At 39.4% G+C, this 17,566-nt stretch overlaps 1 protein-coding gene across 2 annotated transcripts in view; it reads left to right on the top strand.

The window, feature by feature from the left end:
- GPR158 (G protein-coupled receptor 158) overlaps positions 1-17,566 on the top strand; it is a 195,242-nt gene that overhangs the window by 128,511 nt on the left and 49,165 nt on the right. For both annotated transcript variants that reach the window (XM_082754163.1, XM_082754162.1), the window contains exon 6: positions 10,839-10,948. In XM_082754163.1, coding sequence (XP_082610289.1) covers positions 10,839-10,948 — 110 coding nt within the window. The remainder of the gene's footprint in view (positions 1-10,838; positions 10,949-17,566) is intronic.

Below are 17,566 nucleotides of genomic sequence, written 5' to 3'. Positions count from 1 at the left end.
TCAAGTTGATATGCCAAGAGCTGGAAGCTCTGACCTGAGAAATTAAATAACTTTCCTAAATAGTCTAAAAATCCCAGCACTTCTTAGGTAGCAAAAGCAATGGTCAGGTGTGTGCTGGATGCTTTACAAACAATAAACTTGCTATGACAGAATTTATTTCTAGTATGTTTTCAATGGCTTACTGACAATGAAAATAGGAAGACAGGAATTGTGCTCTTGTCTTCATTTGCCTGCACTCTGTAGCCTAAATGCAGTAAGGAGGTGAGAAGCCTGTTTCCTTGAAAATGCTCTGTCTATAGTGCTTCCAGTGAAACTCAGCTGCACTCTAATTATAGAGATGATTGTTTTTCTTTTCTTTCTACACTTTAAAACCAGAATGGCAGTAATACATCACAGAATGTAAACTCTGTGAAAAAAAAATAAAATGCTAATGAAAGTTTGGAGAAGAGTTGTCTTGGGAACATATGAGAAGAAAGGTCTGCTCCATCACTGAGTTCAGTCCCCAGCTCTTTCAGACCACCATGGTATTAATCCCAATAATAAATTTATCATGTTGGCTTCTCCTTTATTAGGCCACCATTGAACTGCTACTTTGCAGCATCCCTGAGCCATCCATAGGTATGTGGTTGCTTACTATGGATGGTTTTGTTTCCAGAGAAGAGGACTGATATCAAATGTGCCTACGCTCTGTGCAGAGGAGGGCTGGTTCTGCAGGCTGCTCTGCACCAGTGCTGCAGGGAGGAGTGGAGCTTCTTTAGAGAGTCTGATATTTTGAATCAATTAGAAATTTAATTTTCTAAATTTCTTTTCATTTCTCTATCATAATAATTTTTCAGTATCTGCTCAACACACCATAAATATTTGTTTGGATTTATTCAAAACAAAAATTTTCCTTTTGGCTAGAGCTAAAGAGCCTGAGTGCTCTGGCCCTCTTAGCAAAGCCATTTGTCTGCAATTTTTTTGAAAGGCAACAATGTTCATATCATTATGATATGAGAAAAGAATGTCAATGGGAAGAGAAATTGTGTTTCCTTTCTATTTCTATTGTTTCTGTTATGGTGTGAATTTTGAGTTTGCAGCTGTGGCTGCTTTCTTCTGGACTTTGTTAATTCCACAGAATTTTAATGACATGATTTTTTTTGAAAAGGTTAATGTAGATTTAAGACCAGTGCTATCATAGATCATGTCATCTGAGCTGCTATATGTCACTCATTTTCACGATTTACCCAGTTAACTTCTCTACTGAAGCCAATAGCTGCAGTTTATCTGACACAGATTTCCCAGACAGGTGTCCACTCTTGATTTGGGAACATAAAGAGGAGGAATGTTCCCGCTGCTTCCTCTGGTGGTTTGTTACGCTGTGGCCTTTGGCTTGTCCCCGCTGCTGTTCTCGCTACAGATACATAAGCTGAAAATGAAAAGTCAATAGTTCCAGCAGTGATGTCTGCAGTAAACTAATCAGCGCTGGCTGGCTGGAGATGTCCAGCTGGTATTTTGTGGAGAGAGGTTTTCTAAATTAATGTCAAAATAAATACCAACAAAAACTTTGCTGCAAAGGGTAACAGCCAGTCCTGTGTCTTCCTCTTTGCTGTGGTTTAACAGGATGTTTCGAAGACCTGCTCTGCCCCCATTATCTTTTCCAAGTCACCATCTTAAAACTATGTGTCAATAAAATTTCTGCCTGGACTCGTAAACCTGCCTAAGGTGTAATTCAGAGAGAGCATGCAGCCAGGAAGGAGGAGTTCCTGAAGAACTAAAACCATCCAGAAGTGTCCTCTCACAATCTTGGAGTTAAATGCTGCACTGACCTGTTAGATTAATATTAGAACCACTCTTGTAGGAGATAAGGTATTTGGGAACTCTAAATAGCTGCATGTTTAATTTTTCCCAAGTAGAAGTCACTACTTGAAAATGTTCACATAAAACTCTTCTCCTTAGATTTGTAGAGATTTCAGCCCTATTGTAATGAAATGCAAAATCTGTGCAGGTCTGTTTTATGACCTGTGTCTTGCATTAAGTATACTTGGCAAGTTACTCTGAATAATTTAGTCTGTTATGTCTTAAGATAGCAGCAGCTCCTGAAAGATTTATTTTAATGTAGGCTACTTTACCATTATGTTTTTAAAAGGTTCCTTTTTCTTAAAATCACAGAGATTCAATTCTTAGAGTGAATTGGTAGATTTTCCTTGTTTTCAATAAAATATTGTATTGCATGGTGCATTTTTTAATTCATAAAATGAGACTTGTATACTCTTAACCCTGTTGTTAATGCGTGTCAAGTATTTGGCAGATGACTATGCTGAATAGATGGCTTTTTCATTTGAGACGTTTCAGCTCCTTAAGATGTTTCTCTTTCTGCTTCTCAGGTCACCAGATCTTTGGTAAGAAAAGATTAGAGCAGTGTATACAATAAGAACATTTTCTATTTTTTTCACATATGAAGTAAGTAAACTAGGGCATTCAATTTACTGTTGTCATGTACCCAAGTGGCATGTCACAGTGAAAAAAATGCATATGAAGAGATAAAAGAAATCATTGGATTGCAGAAGTTATCTGGTGGAGGGAACATCTAGTTTAGTTAGATGATAGTTTGACTTTGCAACTTCCTTTGATTTTTTTTTAATTCTGTATTGCCGTGAACAATTTTTGAAACATGCCTGTACATACATACCTGTTGCCTATATAAAGCATTCTGATTAAATTACTTCTATTTACTTTGAATTATATTTTTGAATGTAATGCAAACCCATAAAAATAGAATTATTGAGTGGCTAAGAAGTTCAGCTTCTCTACACTTCACTTGTGCTTCTTTTCTCATCCTTAGAATGAATGTGGCTGGAGCTCCTGCTCCTGCCTGCTTATCACTTCTTGTGGAAGTGTCCCACCTGGTTATTTTATTTATTTATTTATTTACTGATGTTGCTGCTAACAGTTTGTCAAATAATCTGCACTCAAAACCTGACAATTTGACCAAGAAACCCACATTTTCACATATATTGCAATATTTAACTGGAAAGGAATCCAAGGCCTTTGGGCATTAGTCTTAGGAAGAAGAAACATCAAATAAAAGAGTGCAGAGCTTCTATGTGATCCACACTGCTCTTAACACTTTAAACTCCTCTTTTGAAGGCAAGGAGCCAGATACTTTTCGAGTAGTTGCCTTTCAGTGAGGTCATAAGCTCCTACCTCCCTGGCTAGCTCCTAAATACCTACAGAATCAGCTCAATTATAATATTTACTGTACTATACGTTAATTTTGTGCTTCAAGGCTGTGTGTGTAACCTCTAACATATGTAATCATATGTAAGATTTTTATTATTTTTTCCCCAGTGCACATTTAGCTAGATGGATTCTGGAGGGCTTTACGTTTTCAGACAAAATAATTGTTTCTCATATTAAAAATCTTCATTTAAATAGATTTTAAACTTTCTCTGGTTATATGTTGATTATGTGTTCAGCCAAGTCTACATCTTGCCAGCGCAGTCTCTGAGCTGCAGACAACTCTCAAACCTTCAGGGAATGACTTCTGAGGTTGTTTGGGTTGCTGTTAGGATAACTGTATTAAAGAACACGAGGCAAATGAATGCATTGTGATACTATACATTCAGGTTAGATATAGATATTTCCAGACCTGGTAGGATCTGTGGCATTCCACTGTTTCTTTTCAAATTGGAGGAAAGATATGGCAGCACATGGAGTTCACATGGACATCTATTTTCTTCAGAATAACTTAGAGGTGTCATGTCCAGGGTTAGCTGAGATTTGGCTTACAAACAGGGGGGAAAACAGAAGGAAAATAATTGAAGATAAATTTCAATAAAAAGATATTCTATGTATACAGTCTTGTGTCAAATCAGAATTCTCTTGAAGGTTCTGTTTACTTAATCACCAAATAAATCTCTCAGGAAGCAGAATGAGCTTCACTGTAAAAAATAAGTTCCATAAAGAGCCTTAGAGATCTGCTGTTACTGCCTGACGAGGATGAATTTGAAGTATGATAAAAATTAGTTATAGCAAAGCATTCTGATGACTCAAGTTCTAGAAGTCTGTCTTTGCATCTTACACTGGTGCTGGTAGTTATATACATGTACTTACACTGCATCATGGTCTTCCAAATGACTATACAGGCAAGATTTGTCTTTGCTGAAATGTAGCTCGAGGTTTCATATGTTTTAAGACAGGAAATGGGAAAAAACAACCACAGCTGAAAGTGTCCTGAAAGGATTTCAGTAGACTGTTTCAAGCTGGACTGTGTGGGTGGCTAGGAAGAACTTGTCTTCTTTTATGAAAACCAAAACATCTTACACGGCCATAAGGATTTTGGTTTTGATGTGCATATTATCTGAAATGCATTGCCCCCAGTAGCAGAGTGTCTCCAACACTTTGTACTGAGGAATTGATTCCATTCCAATTCAGAGGCAAGAAGAAAACCTACTGAGTAGTAATTGTGGTTTCCTGCAGCAGCCGTATGCTTTATAGAGACGTTGAGCTAATGATCTGGCACAACTCTGCTTTCAAATTGTAGATTTGCAAGGATAACAGGGTTTTATGGTACTGTGTGTCCATAGGTCTAGTAGAGTAAAATATTATGGCTTAAAAAGTACATGTGGTTTAAGAAAAATGGGATAGAGACGGAAGGAAGTGCACTTATTTAATTAGCCTAGGAAAATATTCAGCTGTTATCCTACCCCTAAAATGTTTTGTGTAGTTGCACCGGAAATATTTGTTGGTAGTCCAGGACTGGATAATGAGTTGTGCATTCACTAATATTTAAGCAGATGCTCTGAGCTGTGAATCATGTTTTGAACAGTGGTATGTGATGCCCATAGTGTACATAGGCTCATGAATGCCTTCATTCATGCCCATCTGTGAAGATGGCAACTTGCCTGCATACAAGTGGATGGGTCCCTTTTCTAGAAAGCATAGTGCCAGACTGTTATGAGTTTGGATGGCAAGCTTATCTAATATTGCAAACAGTGTCTCTGATGCAGGAAATCCCTTCTCACTATTAGCACGGAAGCATTAATAGACAACTTGATATAGTAGGTTATCCCAAAGGTTATTTTATGTTGAAACAAACTATTCAAACATGGCAGAAGAAAAAAGAATGCCAATCTCAAAGACACAACAGGATACTGAGAGGACGAGCTGCGTGTCAAAGGCAAGTGTGGGAGCCGGAAAGAGCTCTTGGAGTGTCTGGTGGCTTGTTTTGCTGCAGAACTGCCTAGAGACAGGCCAGGCAAGGGCAGATGGTGCTGGGCAGTGGAACAGATCGGATAGATCTCCTCACAGTTTCTCCTAGATGCTTGTTAATGGAATTAGCCCAAAAGGCATGATCTTAAACGGCTGTGTCACATCCTACTTTGTACTGGGCAGACTACTTTCAGGGAAAAAGAAAAAAAAGTTAAATAAAAATAGTTAATTTTCCTGTAAGGGTTTTTGTAAAGGTTAACTTGACACAGGAGAAATTCGGTTATTTGAAAATAAGAAAAAAAAATATTTTTGCATCATTTTTTTTTTCTAAAGTAGGTGACCTTCACCTCAGATCCATAACCAGATGATGCTCTAGCTTATGTTCTAAGCTCTGTATCTCATTTCCATGTAACTAACATGGATAACTCATCTCCACGTATCTAATGTATCTAACATGGCAAAAATAAGTATAGTTGAAAGGTGAACTAGCCTCTCTCTTTGGAGTTTTTGAGTTAAGGTCCTACTCAACATTTTTAATATTTAGGTTTAGGCTTCATAGCACTGTCACTTCCTAATATTTTTAAAATTATTTGTTCTGTGACTTCTGATCTGTTGAATTATTATGGTATTGCACATTCTTTCTCAACAGGAATGATAGAAATTTGATGACTGCAAAGGAAAATGAGTTTTTGATCTATCCATGATGTTTTTATGGCTTAAGAACTGAAGTAAAATGCAATTTATCTACAATAATCTCAGTCCTTCTAGTATAGGCTTTTAATTGACATATAATGAAGCAACTTCTCTAAAATAAATGCTGAAGTACCTTTCTAGTCAGTGGAGATGTGTATCTGAAGCCTTTAGGTCAAGATTCTGTCCAAGAAACTGAAGTTCTGAATTTCTTCAAGGCTCTCAAGGGTACCAGGTTTATCCATGGGTTATCTAGGGGACTTTTGCATTTTGATTTGCTAGTCACCTATAATTTTGGCAGAAAATCTATGCCTGATTCCCAGTCAGTGTTCCTTGTGGAGCTGTACAGTATTAAAATATTTTCACCTGGATCTGGTACCCCAGGTGAAAGCAAAGTTAGTCTTCTCACAATGTGCACAGTAATGGTAATCTGAAAAAACAAACAAACAAACAAACAAACAAAAAAAAAAAAAAAAAAAAGAAATATTGCTCACTGTTACCATTGCAGAGGTCTTATAAGGTGGTTTTTTTTTCTTCATTTTTTTTTCTTTTGTTTTAGCAAATCTTTCTAAATGCTGTTTTTCTTTCAAGAAACAATGACACTGAAGCTATAAACTCATGTATTTGTTCCTTTTTCATAAGGACCACATCTAGTATGCTTTTGAAGATTAAATTGTTCTGTGTAGGTTCTCTTTGCACTGCTATTTCCTATCTGCCCTGATAACAAAAAGTTACCGCAGTGGGTAAGGATCCTGTATTGACTTTAGGCATTGTTTTTAGACAGTGCATATATCTGTTCATCATGCCAGCTGAATGATTGGGCTGGCTGAGTGCTGTGTCAGCAAGCTAAGGCTCTCTTCCATGTCTCTATCTCTCCATCTCTAAGTGCTCTCGACTCTTGCCTGGTGACCTTAGAAAATCTTTTCATCTCTTACTTCAGAAGTGGTAGTATGACTACTGACGATGTTAGTAGTATGACAATGTTTTGGCAAGGGTAATAAAAGCTCAAAACATGTTGAGGTTAAAAGCAAAAACCTGAATCCATTTGTCCAAATGGCAAACGTGAGCCACATGACTTTATGAAGTCTCATGCACAGCTGCAGTATCTAGTATATGAACAAGCACTGTCTGATTTCTCTTCTGGTTTCTGAATATTTTTTCCTCAAATCCTTGTTCTTTAATGAACAGAAACTGGTGTCTAGTATTTAAATAGATTTCAGGAGCTGGTGAAACAAAGAATATCACATTTCCTTATGGATCTTAAATAGGTTTTGTGGCATCCATCAGCAAAATCACAGCACTTTTGGTGAGATTTTTGCTGCCAGCATGGTGTGACGCATTATAAAAGCAAAAAGTGAAATGAATTACTGTTAGATTTTTGGTGGGCAGAGTAGTTTTTTAGAACTGCAAAGGGATTCCCTCTGCTGTTGACAGCAGCCTGGGCAAGTGGTTGAATCCTATGCTTATCCTATACCTCTCATTGGAGCTAAGCAGGCCATTGCTGCATACTGTTTGTCATGGTAAGGAAGGCATGTCTCTGGGAAGAACACAAGGAAACGGGTGTTTTGGTAATCAGAAGGTAGAAAAGGCTGTAATGAAATGAACCAAGGCTTCCCTGTGTTATGTTTCTTTTTTTGTTTGTTTGCTTTAGCAAGAAGGAGCAATGGATGGATTACAGCAGCCAGACATTTCACCAGACATATATTCTTTAAAAGAATGTGATACCACTTGAATCAAAAGCTTGAGCATGGCTTTTGGTGTACTGAGCATTCAGGACAGTGCTGTTGTAGCCCCTTGGCTCTGATCCTTTAAAGATTATCCAATTTAATATTGTGCCACCAAAATTTACTGTGATTGTAAGAGACTTAATGCTGACAAAAGCTTAGAGACAGTAGTCAGCTGAACATCCCAATTAGCTCTGATGGAAATGGGGCTGACATTTTCTTAGAATAACTTTCTGGAAAGCCTAAGCAAGCAAAAACATTAAGTGCAATAATTCTTGCTGTTCAAAGCCTTGGTTCATACCAGACCACGTGTAGCTTACAGAAGAGTAGGTAGAAATGGATGTTGGCAGCTTGGGAGAGCACTGTGACTGTTGTCCATCATACAAACGTAGGAAGAGAGTTTCAAAAGACCCAAAAGGGAGTCGAGCTTGAGCTGAATCTTTGTCAACTTCCACAACGTGTTTGACCACTGGACAAAGGAGTACTTCAAATACGTCTACATTGAAACTGGGAAATGAGAACAGTTTTCACCAACAGAATCCTGCCTCTGCAGCCTTCCTAGCTGGCTGCCACATGCCAGCTCCCACCGTGATGCATTTGAAGTGCTTCTTTCTTGGTTGATAGCTAGCCAAATGCCTCAGCTGCTCATACAAATGGTTCAGCGCAAATCAATGAGGTTTTCTAGACACAAGCAGTTAATATTTCAACAAGCAACTGCAGCTAAAATTGCTGTGTCAGTTTTCATGGCAGAGAGAGCTGTTGCCCTTGTTCAGAAAATTGTGTGCCTGGAAAGTTTTCAGACCTTCCCATTTCAATCATCTGAAAATTCCTGCTTTCAGATCCACTTTGAAATGTTCAGAGTCCCTGCATGTCTGTCTTTTTTTGGCATTGTTTTTCTAGTTTGGAAGAATCAAAGATGAAACAGGATGGTTTCTACCCCCTTCGCAAACCTCAGGAGGCAGGTTAATGCTTCAGACTTGGCTCTGGTTATATTAGGAGAAGAGGTCATTACTAAAATTCAAGTCTTTCTGAGCAACTTCTTGCTGGATGCTCTATTTACACAAGCGTGTCCATGGGCACGTGGATGTAATTTGTTTTTCCATCTGATCTTCCAAGAGGCGGGCCTTTTGCTGCATGCAGAATTCATCAGATTCCCAGCAAATGCCTACCTTGAAACATGTTCAGTCCTACAGCAGTGAAAAAAAGCAGATGAAATTTTCCAACCCGGTTTGATTCAACAAGCAATTTTTTTTTTTATTTATTTTTAAAGAAATAGCTTGATTCTGCTGCAAAAACCCACCATCCATCCAACAAACAAACACTGCAGTGAAGCACAGCAGCTTCCCCTAGCTCGCTCTGTCTCAGCTCACATCTGCCATTTTTGCCCCCGCTCTCCTAACTATGTCTGTGTCACCCAGAGGACCTAGTCCTGGGCTTTTGGCCAATATCCTGGGCTTGAATCCCCACATAGAAAAGCATTTACTTAGGCAAATAATACCATGTGGCAGCCGGTAGTCACAATACTACCTCTACTGCCAGAATGTAGTGACTCTAAATGAGGCTGTGGCAGATGGCCGAAAATGTTTCAGCGCTTTCTTTCTCTAGATCAGGATTATGCAATTAATTTGTACTACAGTCCCTGGTGGTGTTCTACAGGTTCTGGTCAGGCAGGTGGGATGCATCGTCTCTAGCTTTGCTGGACCAAGCAGGGTCTGCAGGTGGGGAAAGGCAAAAAATCCCTGGGACAGTGGGCTCCTGATGATGCCAAGAGAGTGGGAAGGAATATGGGATCATCCCTACAAGCGACAACATCTGTTAAAGGCAGCAGAAATGTACTCCTGGTTCACACTGTGTCCGAGTCCTCCATCCGAGCAGCCCTGCTTTAGATCAGGGTGGCATTTTACTTGATAATGATGGCATAGGACACCTGCAGAATTGGTGTTATGTTCCTGTTTATTGAGTGTTGGCCTCATGTGTGGTACATGGTAGATGCAGAGAAAGGCCTTTCTGTCTCCAGTGTTGCCTCCTTCATGTTTACAAGCAGTTCTAGAGCAGTCTAGGTCACATCCAGATGCTACAGTTTGCATACATGTGATGCTCAGCACCAAGGCTGAGAATTCAGCCTAAGAGTGTGACAGATCTTTTTACCCATCTCTTGGGTTATTAAATTGAAAGCTTTTCTTGTAACATTAAAATGAACTGGGGGGGGGGGAGGGTGGAGAATGGAGAACAGGCAGCATCATGTGTGCATAAGTGTAAGTTACAAGCACAGCTGAAAGATGGAAGATCTGCTAGCTGGAAGATGGCCAGGGCAGCACTGAAAGGAGAATTTCAATGAGTTGTCTGGGAGGAATCCTAGACAGATAGGCCACAGCCTGGGTTATACATTACTGCCTTGATAGTGAGATGGGAACCAACCAAACAAACAAACAAAACACACAAAAACAAAACAGAAATTAGTGAAATACTTAAGAAGAAAACAGCAATGCATTTGGAAGAAGGAAGGTGTGGCTGGAGTACTGAGGAGCATCCATTGGGAAGCAGAGGGAAGTGAAACAGAACTCAGTCAGTAGGACCTTCCTGTTGCTGCAGTTGGAGAAATCTATAAGTGAACAAAAATGTTATTCCTGTTCAGAAAGTGTTGATGTATAGACAGATTTGGTATGGCTCAGTGAAAACATATGGGGAAGAAGAGGAAAAAGACAAATATGACATTGAGATATTGGGGTTTCAGACAGGGAGAGGCTAGTGCAGTCGTTTTTGACAGAAAGTGGTTGAGAGAGAAAAAAAGAGCAGCTCACTTTTTGCTCGGTTTATTAGAAGGAGGAACTTTGAAGTGTAACCTAGTAAATACAGTCCATCAAATCAGAATTAGGCCAGCTGCCTATTACTGGAATAGCTCAAGGAAAACGTCCTTGTCTGTTCTCTTATCTTCTCCGGGTACATGTTTTCACTCAGTTAAGAAAAGTCAGAGGAATTGCATTTAAAAGTGTTGTCACTTCACAGTCTGTCACAGGGCTTTTGCCAGCTCCCTTCAAAAGGAGCTGGTGCCTAGAACTGTGCCAGCTGGTTGATCTGATCATCTTGTCACTTTACTAGAAAATCTAAATATACAGCAGGACGAACTGAAATATGTCTGCTGTCCTGTTTTGCAACTATTCTGCATTTGATTGAAGATCTAGTTTTGCGTTAAAGAGGTACTGAAGCTCTCTCTATCTTTCTGTTCTATAGGTTGTCATTTTGTATTTTGAGCCAAGTGTATTTCGCTGTGTTCTCCTAAGATGGGTTCGTCTTCTGGGCTTTGCCACTGTTTATGGAACTGTGACGCTCAAGCTACACAGGTATTTCACATGTTATTAATTTCCATCTCTGTGGGAGTATGTGCAATCTGTGTGGGTACTTAGATTAAAGAGCTGCAAATATTACCATAAACAAGTGCCGTTTCTGATTTTTGAGCCACTGTGTATTTCTCCACACTATTCCTGCTGCAATTGCATGCTCCTAATCCCAGTAGAGAGCTGTGAATGCAGACAGAGATAACGATGGCTGCTCAATGGGGCTGAGTGTGAGAGGTGTAGAGCTGGAGCTGCAGGATTTGATGAAGAATATGTACATCAACTGTAAAATTGTGCAAGAGCCACCTTTCAAAGAAGGTGAATATATTCTCCTTGAACGTAGGATGAAGTAAAACGTCTAAGCTTTCCATTTAAAGTGTTCATAGAGATACTCTATGTTTCTAAGTGTTTAAATACAGTGTTGGTGGGTGAAATAGAATACGTTATGGTGAATATACATACTCTGATTTCTTACGGCTCATAAGTCAAGGGCTGCTTTCTTCAGGCAATCACAGCTGACAGGCTGCACACTCACGAACATTGGTGCCTGCCAGAAAAAATGTGTGGGAAATTCTGGGTTACACTGGGGGAGGTTCCAATGGGTTGGCAATGCATTCAAATGCAATTCAGACATTAAGATTCAGAGTTCCAGCTTAAAACCCCACTTCTGCAGTCCATTTAAAAAGTGAAGCCTTTGCTGGATAAAATCCTAATGCTTTTCCCTGTTTAATTTTCCATGGAAAAAAACTACTGATACATTCCTTAAGTATTTTTGTAGAAGTAAAGAGAAGTACAATATGCATCTATTGGTACTTAAACACCTTGGATGAAGTAAGCTTGCTCATCTTTTTATTGTAGTTTCATAACAGTGTTGGCATGTTAGATAAGTAAGGTTCAATATTATGCTCATAACTGAAAGAGGACTAAGAATATCTTGCTCATGGTGCACAAATGACTTGTCACATTTTAGGTGGAAACCCCTGCTATCTTGTTGGACTTCTTGCATTTGTGTTCCTGGTTACAAGTGTAAACCCTGACTATATAACACTATGTCTGGCCACGTCTTCTCATTGAAATTCATCCAGAAAATCCCACACACTCATGGTATTTTCCAGGATGAACAATTTCTGATGCAAAAAAGAATAACTAGAACACTATAGAAAAGATAGGACAGAACTGGTGATTTGCTTGGATGATTCATTATCTATAGCTCACATACAGACAGAAACAGTCTTAAGACCATGGGAGACTCCTATCATAACTGCAGTTCTGCTAACCTAGCAGGTTGTTTCTATTATTTTACATAGTGTGCGGAAGCAGTGTCCTAACAGGGTAGTTGATCTTCTGCTTATATAAAGAGAGAAAAGGCTGGAAAATTTAGCAGAAAATTTTGCACTTGTGGTTTGTTCATTCTTTGGTGTTTCTTGGCACATGTGCTGACAGGCTCAGTAAATGGGACAACGACTGAATAAGAAACCAAGAATGAACTACATCCTCATCCTTGATCAGTGCCGTACAATGAAGGGTAACAGCAGACTAGGCTGTATCGAGGGAGCCCAATCAGTAGATTGAGGGAAGTGATTATTCCCCTTGGCCATATCCACAATTCTGGGTCCAATTTTGGTATCACCCAAGGCATCAGTGAACTTGAGTGAGTGAGTTCAGTGAAGGACCATCATGGTCAGGACTTGGTGCACTTGCTGTGCAAGGAGAGGCTGAAGGAACAGGGCATGTTCAGCCTGGCGAAGAGATGACTTAGGAGGGACATAACAGTAGCTAGCTAACAGCTACAAGGATTTTACTGAGAAAACAGAGCCATGCTCTTTACAGTGACGTATGTTGGGACAACAAAAGACATTGAGAAATTGAAATGGGAGCTTTCAACTTTATACAGTATTATCCTCAGGTTCAACTTTATCCAAGGAAAACGTTTTCACCATGAGGGTAATTAAGCAGCAGAATTAGTTGCCAGTGAGGCTGTGAACATCCATACTTGGGGGTTTTAAGGCCCAGTTTGATAAAGCACTGAGTAAAAAGCACTGGTTTGAATTCAGTGTTAACCTTGGTTTTAGCACTGAATGACCTCATGGGACCATTTCCAATCTGATTGATTCTACATTTCTATATGAAACATGAAAAGAAAATAAATATTTCATGTATACATGAAAATAAAATAAATATTTCATGTGCTAATCTAGAATTACTTTCTCTAGGAATCTTTGTTTTCCACTAAGGTTTCATGATCATTCTTTTCCTTTCTTCTTTATTTCCTTTTCATTCTTTACATTCACGATACTTTACTTTAGTACTAAATATATCACTCAGGGAGTGTGCCTTGCAAAAGACTGACTCAAGTTAGATAAGTTTTATTGTATATATTCACAACAATTATGCTAATTAAGAACAATATGATGCTAGTAGAAATTTAGTAGAAATTTTTGGCACATCTAATTTAATCTGCAGTCACCGCAGGGCTGAAGAATTGCTTGTTATAGACACCACAAATACTCGTGACAAGCACTGATTCCCTCCTGCAGATAGCCTGTGTCTTGCCTGGGGGAATAATTGGATGCTAGCAAGGAACTGGTGATTTTTCTAAGTTTAATGGAAATACCAGTGTTGCGTATAAGCAGCTATTAATGATAACTAGAAAGTCTAAAGCTGTATTTCTCAACAAATGAGGTGCTTTGAATAGCACTGGAGCATGAAGGTTAGTTATCCAGAGCTAGGTAGGAGGCACTGGAAACTCTTGCTTTGTAGCTTTCTTTTCCCTTGGCTCCCCACTTCCCAAGGAGGACTTTGAGGTTTTATTAGGGTCAGAAAACAGGAAAAAATCAGGAAAGTAGCCAAGATCAGATACTTAAGGAAGAGCAAAAGAACAGGGAACTCATGTACTGATTCATTCTTTGAACACCCATCACAGTCAATTTCTAAAGTGCCTCATCTTAAATTGCCTCTTTCTTATTCATTGTGCATTTTTAAAATAATGAGATGATGTTTATGGGGGTGGGAGGGTGAGGGTAAGCAAATTAGGTTAATTTAAGAAATCTAACTGTAGAGCAATGAACAGAAGACTCAGTACTTTCCTCAGTAATGAATTCCTCAAAGTAATCCTCAAGAAATAATGATGTTTCAAATTTAACTTTTTAGGCTTAAAAGAGCTGCTGATTTTGTATCTTTCAGTATATTGCTCTGACTGAAGACAGTTTGTATCCTTTTTCAAACCCTATATTTTATAAACAGGTTATCTTCTTATTTTTAAAATTTTGTGAGCTTCTGCCAATTTGGGTTCAGGATTAATACAGAATCCTTAATTCTGTATTAAAGCATAAGAATGGAAGAAAGCTATAGGTAAATACATACAATAGATGTATATATATGTGTGTGTATGTATGTGTTTGTCTTTACACCTAGGACAGCTTTTAGACATTTTAGGAGAGTGATGAGTTAGAGACTCTCTTTCCTTTAGGCTATCAGTTCCAAGTCTAAGAATGGGATCTCCAGTTCACAGCAGCCTCCTTTTCTTATATTACTAAGAGCAAAAGAGGAGAGTGAGGAGCTGAGGAGACTATGAAGGTGTGGAGAAGGTGTTGTTCCAGGTAGAGAAAACAAGACAATAACACAGAGTGGCTTTTTTTATTAGTTGGGATGGGGGCATTAGTGAGGGGATAGGAAGATGTGACTCTGTGAGGCAATTCTGCACTTCGTCTAAAAGTTGTGCTACAATTACATTGCTGTGCCTTGCTGTCTGGTACAGTGTGACACTTCTAAGGCATCTGAGCAAGTGGTGGCCCTTCCTACAGATCTTTGCAGGTGATAACGGAAGGAGAGGGAAGAGTGTGAGCGGTGGGCAGTGCATGTCATGTGTCATGGTTCAGTATTTTACAGGAGAGGAAACTCATACTAGCAGAGAAACCAAGAAAGATGTCAGGCTGCTTTTTTTGAAGCTCTTGGGAGGAGGTGTGTGTTGATTGTGAGAACAGGAAAGAAGGGGAGGAGGACATAGCGAAACCTCCTCTTGTAGCTAGGTAAGAGAAGGAACATACAGATCCCATCTAGAAGAGGCTGGTGGGAATATGGGGCAGAAAGGTACAGATGGTGCTGTGGCAGTTGGAGCCTGTAGGCAAGAAAAGGGATGGTTTAATCAATCTACACAGCCGGTTGCACTTCAGGGGCTTTCCATAACCATTCTGACCATTTCTGTATATTTCTTCATTGGAAGACTACAGGTTAACAGCTGAGAAGTTTGATCTCTGTTCTATTTGTGCATCTCTGTTTGTTTTGTGAATCCAATTCATGTGATTTTATTATAAAATGTTTGGGGGCAGCTATCCCCATTTATTATATTCCCATTAAATCATAGCATCAGCCTAAAAAGTCAAGTGGCTTGTCACTCTGAACTCCATTTTAAAGACCAACCACCCTGAGACAAACTTACTGTGAACACGATGGGTTTATGTTGTATTCCATGGTTCTTTGTGCTGAAACTTGCTATAAATCTCCCCCAGTCCCTGGAAGGAGGATTTGTCTGCCTCTCTTTCCAAGTGATTTGTGGAACCATCAGCAAATGAATGATTTACTGCTTCATCCTCCCTATAGTGGACAGCCTGCAGCCTGGGCTGGATTTGACCCAAGACTCATAAACTTTGGAGTACTCCTGTCTTGAGTGAGATGTCTTTTTATAGGAATCAGGTTTGGATTAAACAGGTAAAAATTCTTGTTAATTTTGTGCAGTTATGTAGCAGAGGAGTAATCTCGGTTTCCTCATTAACTTTACCTCCTAATAAGGCAAATGAAGTTCAGTGACACCATCTTTCTGTATCTTCCATGCATCCTCATGGAAGATTTGATGTGCAGTTTGCCTGGTCTCTGTCTGCGTTGTCTTAAGCAGAAGTGAAGGAGTATGTGGTCAGACATGAAGCCACCATCAGTCACTCTTGAAAAGAAGCAGTAAGTGCAGCGTCTGGCACACATTTCTGTGCAGATCCCTGGAGAGAGGCAGATGAAGACATGAAGATTTTTTTTTTCTGGAGAAGGGAGAGACGCTTGGTCTGAAGCTTTGGCTGAACAGGGTTGCGTGAGCACTGCTTATTATCATTCCTGCTTTAGGGAAAAGGGCAGCTGGACTTTTGAAAATAAACATCCTGCACTGAGAAGATACTTATTTTGTACTGCCAGTTTCTCTTCTAAAGGGAAAATTAACTCAAGAAGCTTCCAAAATTTGCCAGTGGTTGGCAGAGGGACTCACAGCCATGCAGCTTTTGCTGTGGGCTGCTGGAGCTCCATCCTTCTCCAGCCCTCTCACAGACATCCCTCTTCTGTCTCTCCTCTTCAATTTGTGTTCATGTAAGAGCTCCATAATGCTGCTTTGAATATCAGAGCCAGCAGCACTAATGAATCTATAAGGATTAAAAAAGAGCCTTCCTGCATTAGTATCACCTCACTCTGAGCTTCATTTCCTGGTAGTGATGACTTGGATGAGAGAGAGGCACCTAGTTTTGGCTAAAAGGGAGACGTGAGGGAAAAGGAGAGGAATTGGGTACTTTTTTATTTTTATTATGATTTTAATTTAATTAAGAAAAAGTAAATCAGTGAGACCAATACATCTATGTCCTCTTCCAGTGTTTTTTTCCCCCCACATGTAGCAGTTCGATGCCATATGCATTACCTATCTTTAAAAATGCATTACCTCTCTTTAAAAAAGAAGTAAAGCAGTGCATGGAAAACGTATGTGGATTTCTATGTCACTTGCATTATTTGTAGCTCACGTCAGTGGTATTTCTTTTATAAGAAAAGAGGTAGTTCTAGTCCTATGGAAAGATGTCTTGGGTATATGGCAGAAAAAATGGTTGTTTGAGGTTGTTGGTATATATGATGGGAACTTCCAAAGCAGCACCCTGTCAACTGCTGCATCCAATGCCAAACGAACAGGGATTTGTTTTTATCTCTCAGTTCTGTTTTGAAACCCATTAGCCAAATTCAGCCAAAGATAGCAGAGAATAAGAGGTTATACACATGAAATCCTACCAAGCTTTGTGAAAAATGCTATTGGGACAGAAAACAGGTCTTCTGAGTGGTCCCACAGGGCAGGAGGCTGAAAGGCACACCACCAGCAGATACCTCTGGCTGCTGTGCCCCAGCAGTCAGCACCCCCATGCTGCCTGGCTGTTAGGGGAAATAAGAGAGAAATGGGGGCTTTGAGGGCTGGGGGCAGAGGGAAAGGCTGGGTGCTACCGTTTGGCAAGGAAGAAAGGGAGCTGGACTTGCTGCAGAAAATCTCTGCACACACAGTAAAAAAGGAACTAAGTTTCACTAATTAAACTGGTCGTGGAAAAATCTGTTTTCTTGTTACCATGTTTTAACCTAATTCATTCACTTCCTGAGTATAATTAATTTCTCCTGCCTCCTGCAAATCTGCCTGTTTGCTATTTATTTTATGTTATAAATAAAAAATGGGCTTAAGAGTTAAGTAATTCCGTATAGTGTTCCTGTATGATGCACTTTCAAGATGAAATTCTTGTTTTGGTAGTTCTTCTAGATTAAATAACAGAGCCATATTCTGTTTTGTTGTGGCTCTTTTTCCCAATAAAATCTGCATTATTAAAATCCTATTTAGATGTTTTG

This window comes from Aythya marila, assembly GCF_965140915.1.
Source record: "Aythya marila genome assembly, chromosome: 2".
In the NCBI taxonomy this organism is placed as follows: Eukaryota; Metazoa; Chordata; class Aves; order Anseriformes; family Anatidae; genus Aythya; species Aythya marila.
Note: the sequence above shows the minus strand (reverse complement) of the source record. Positions and strands in the feature narration are given on the sequence as shown.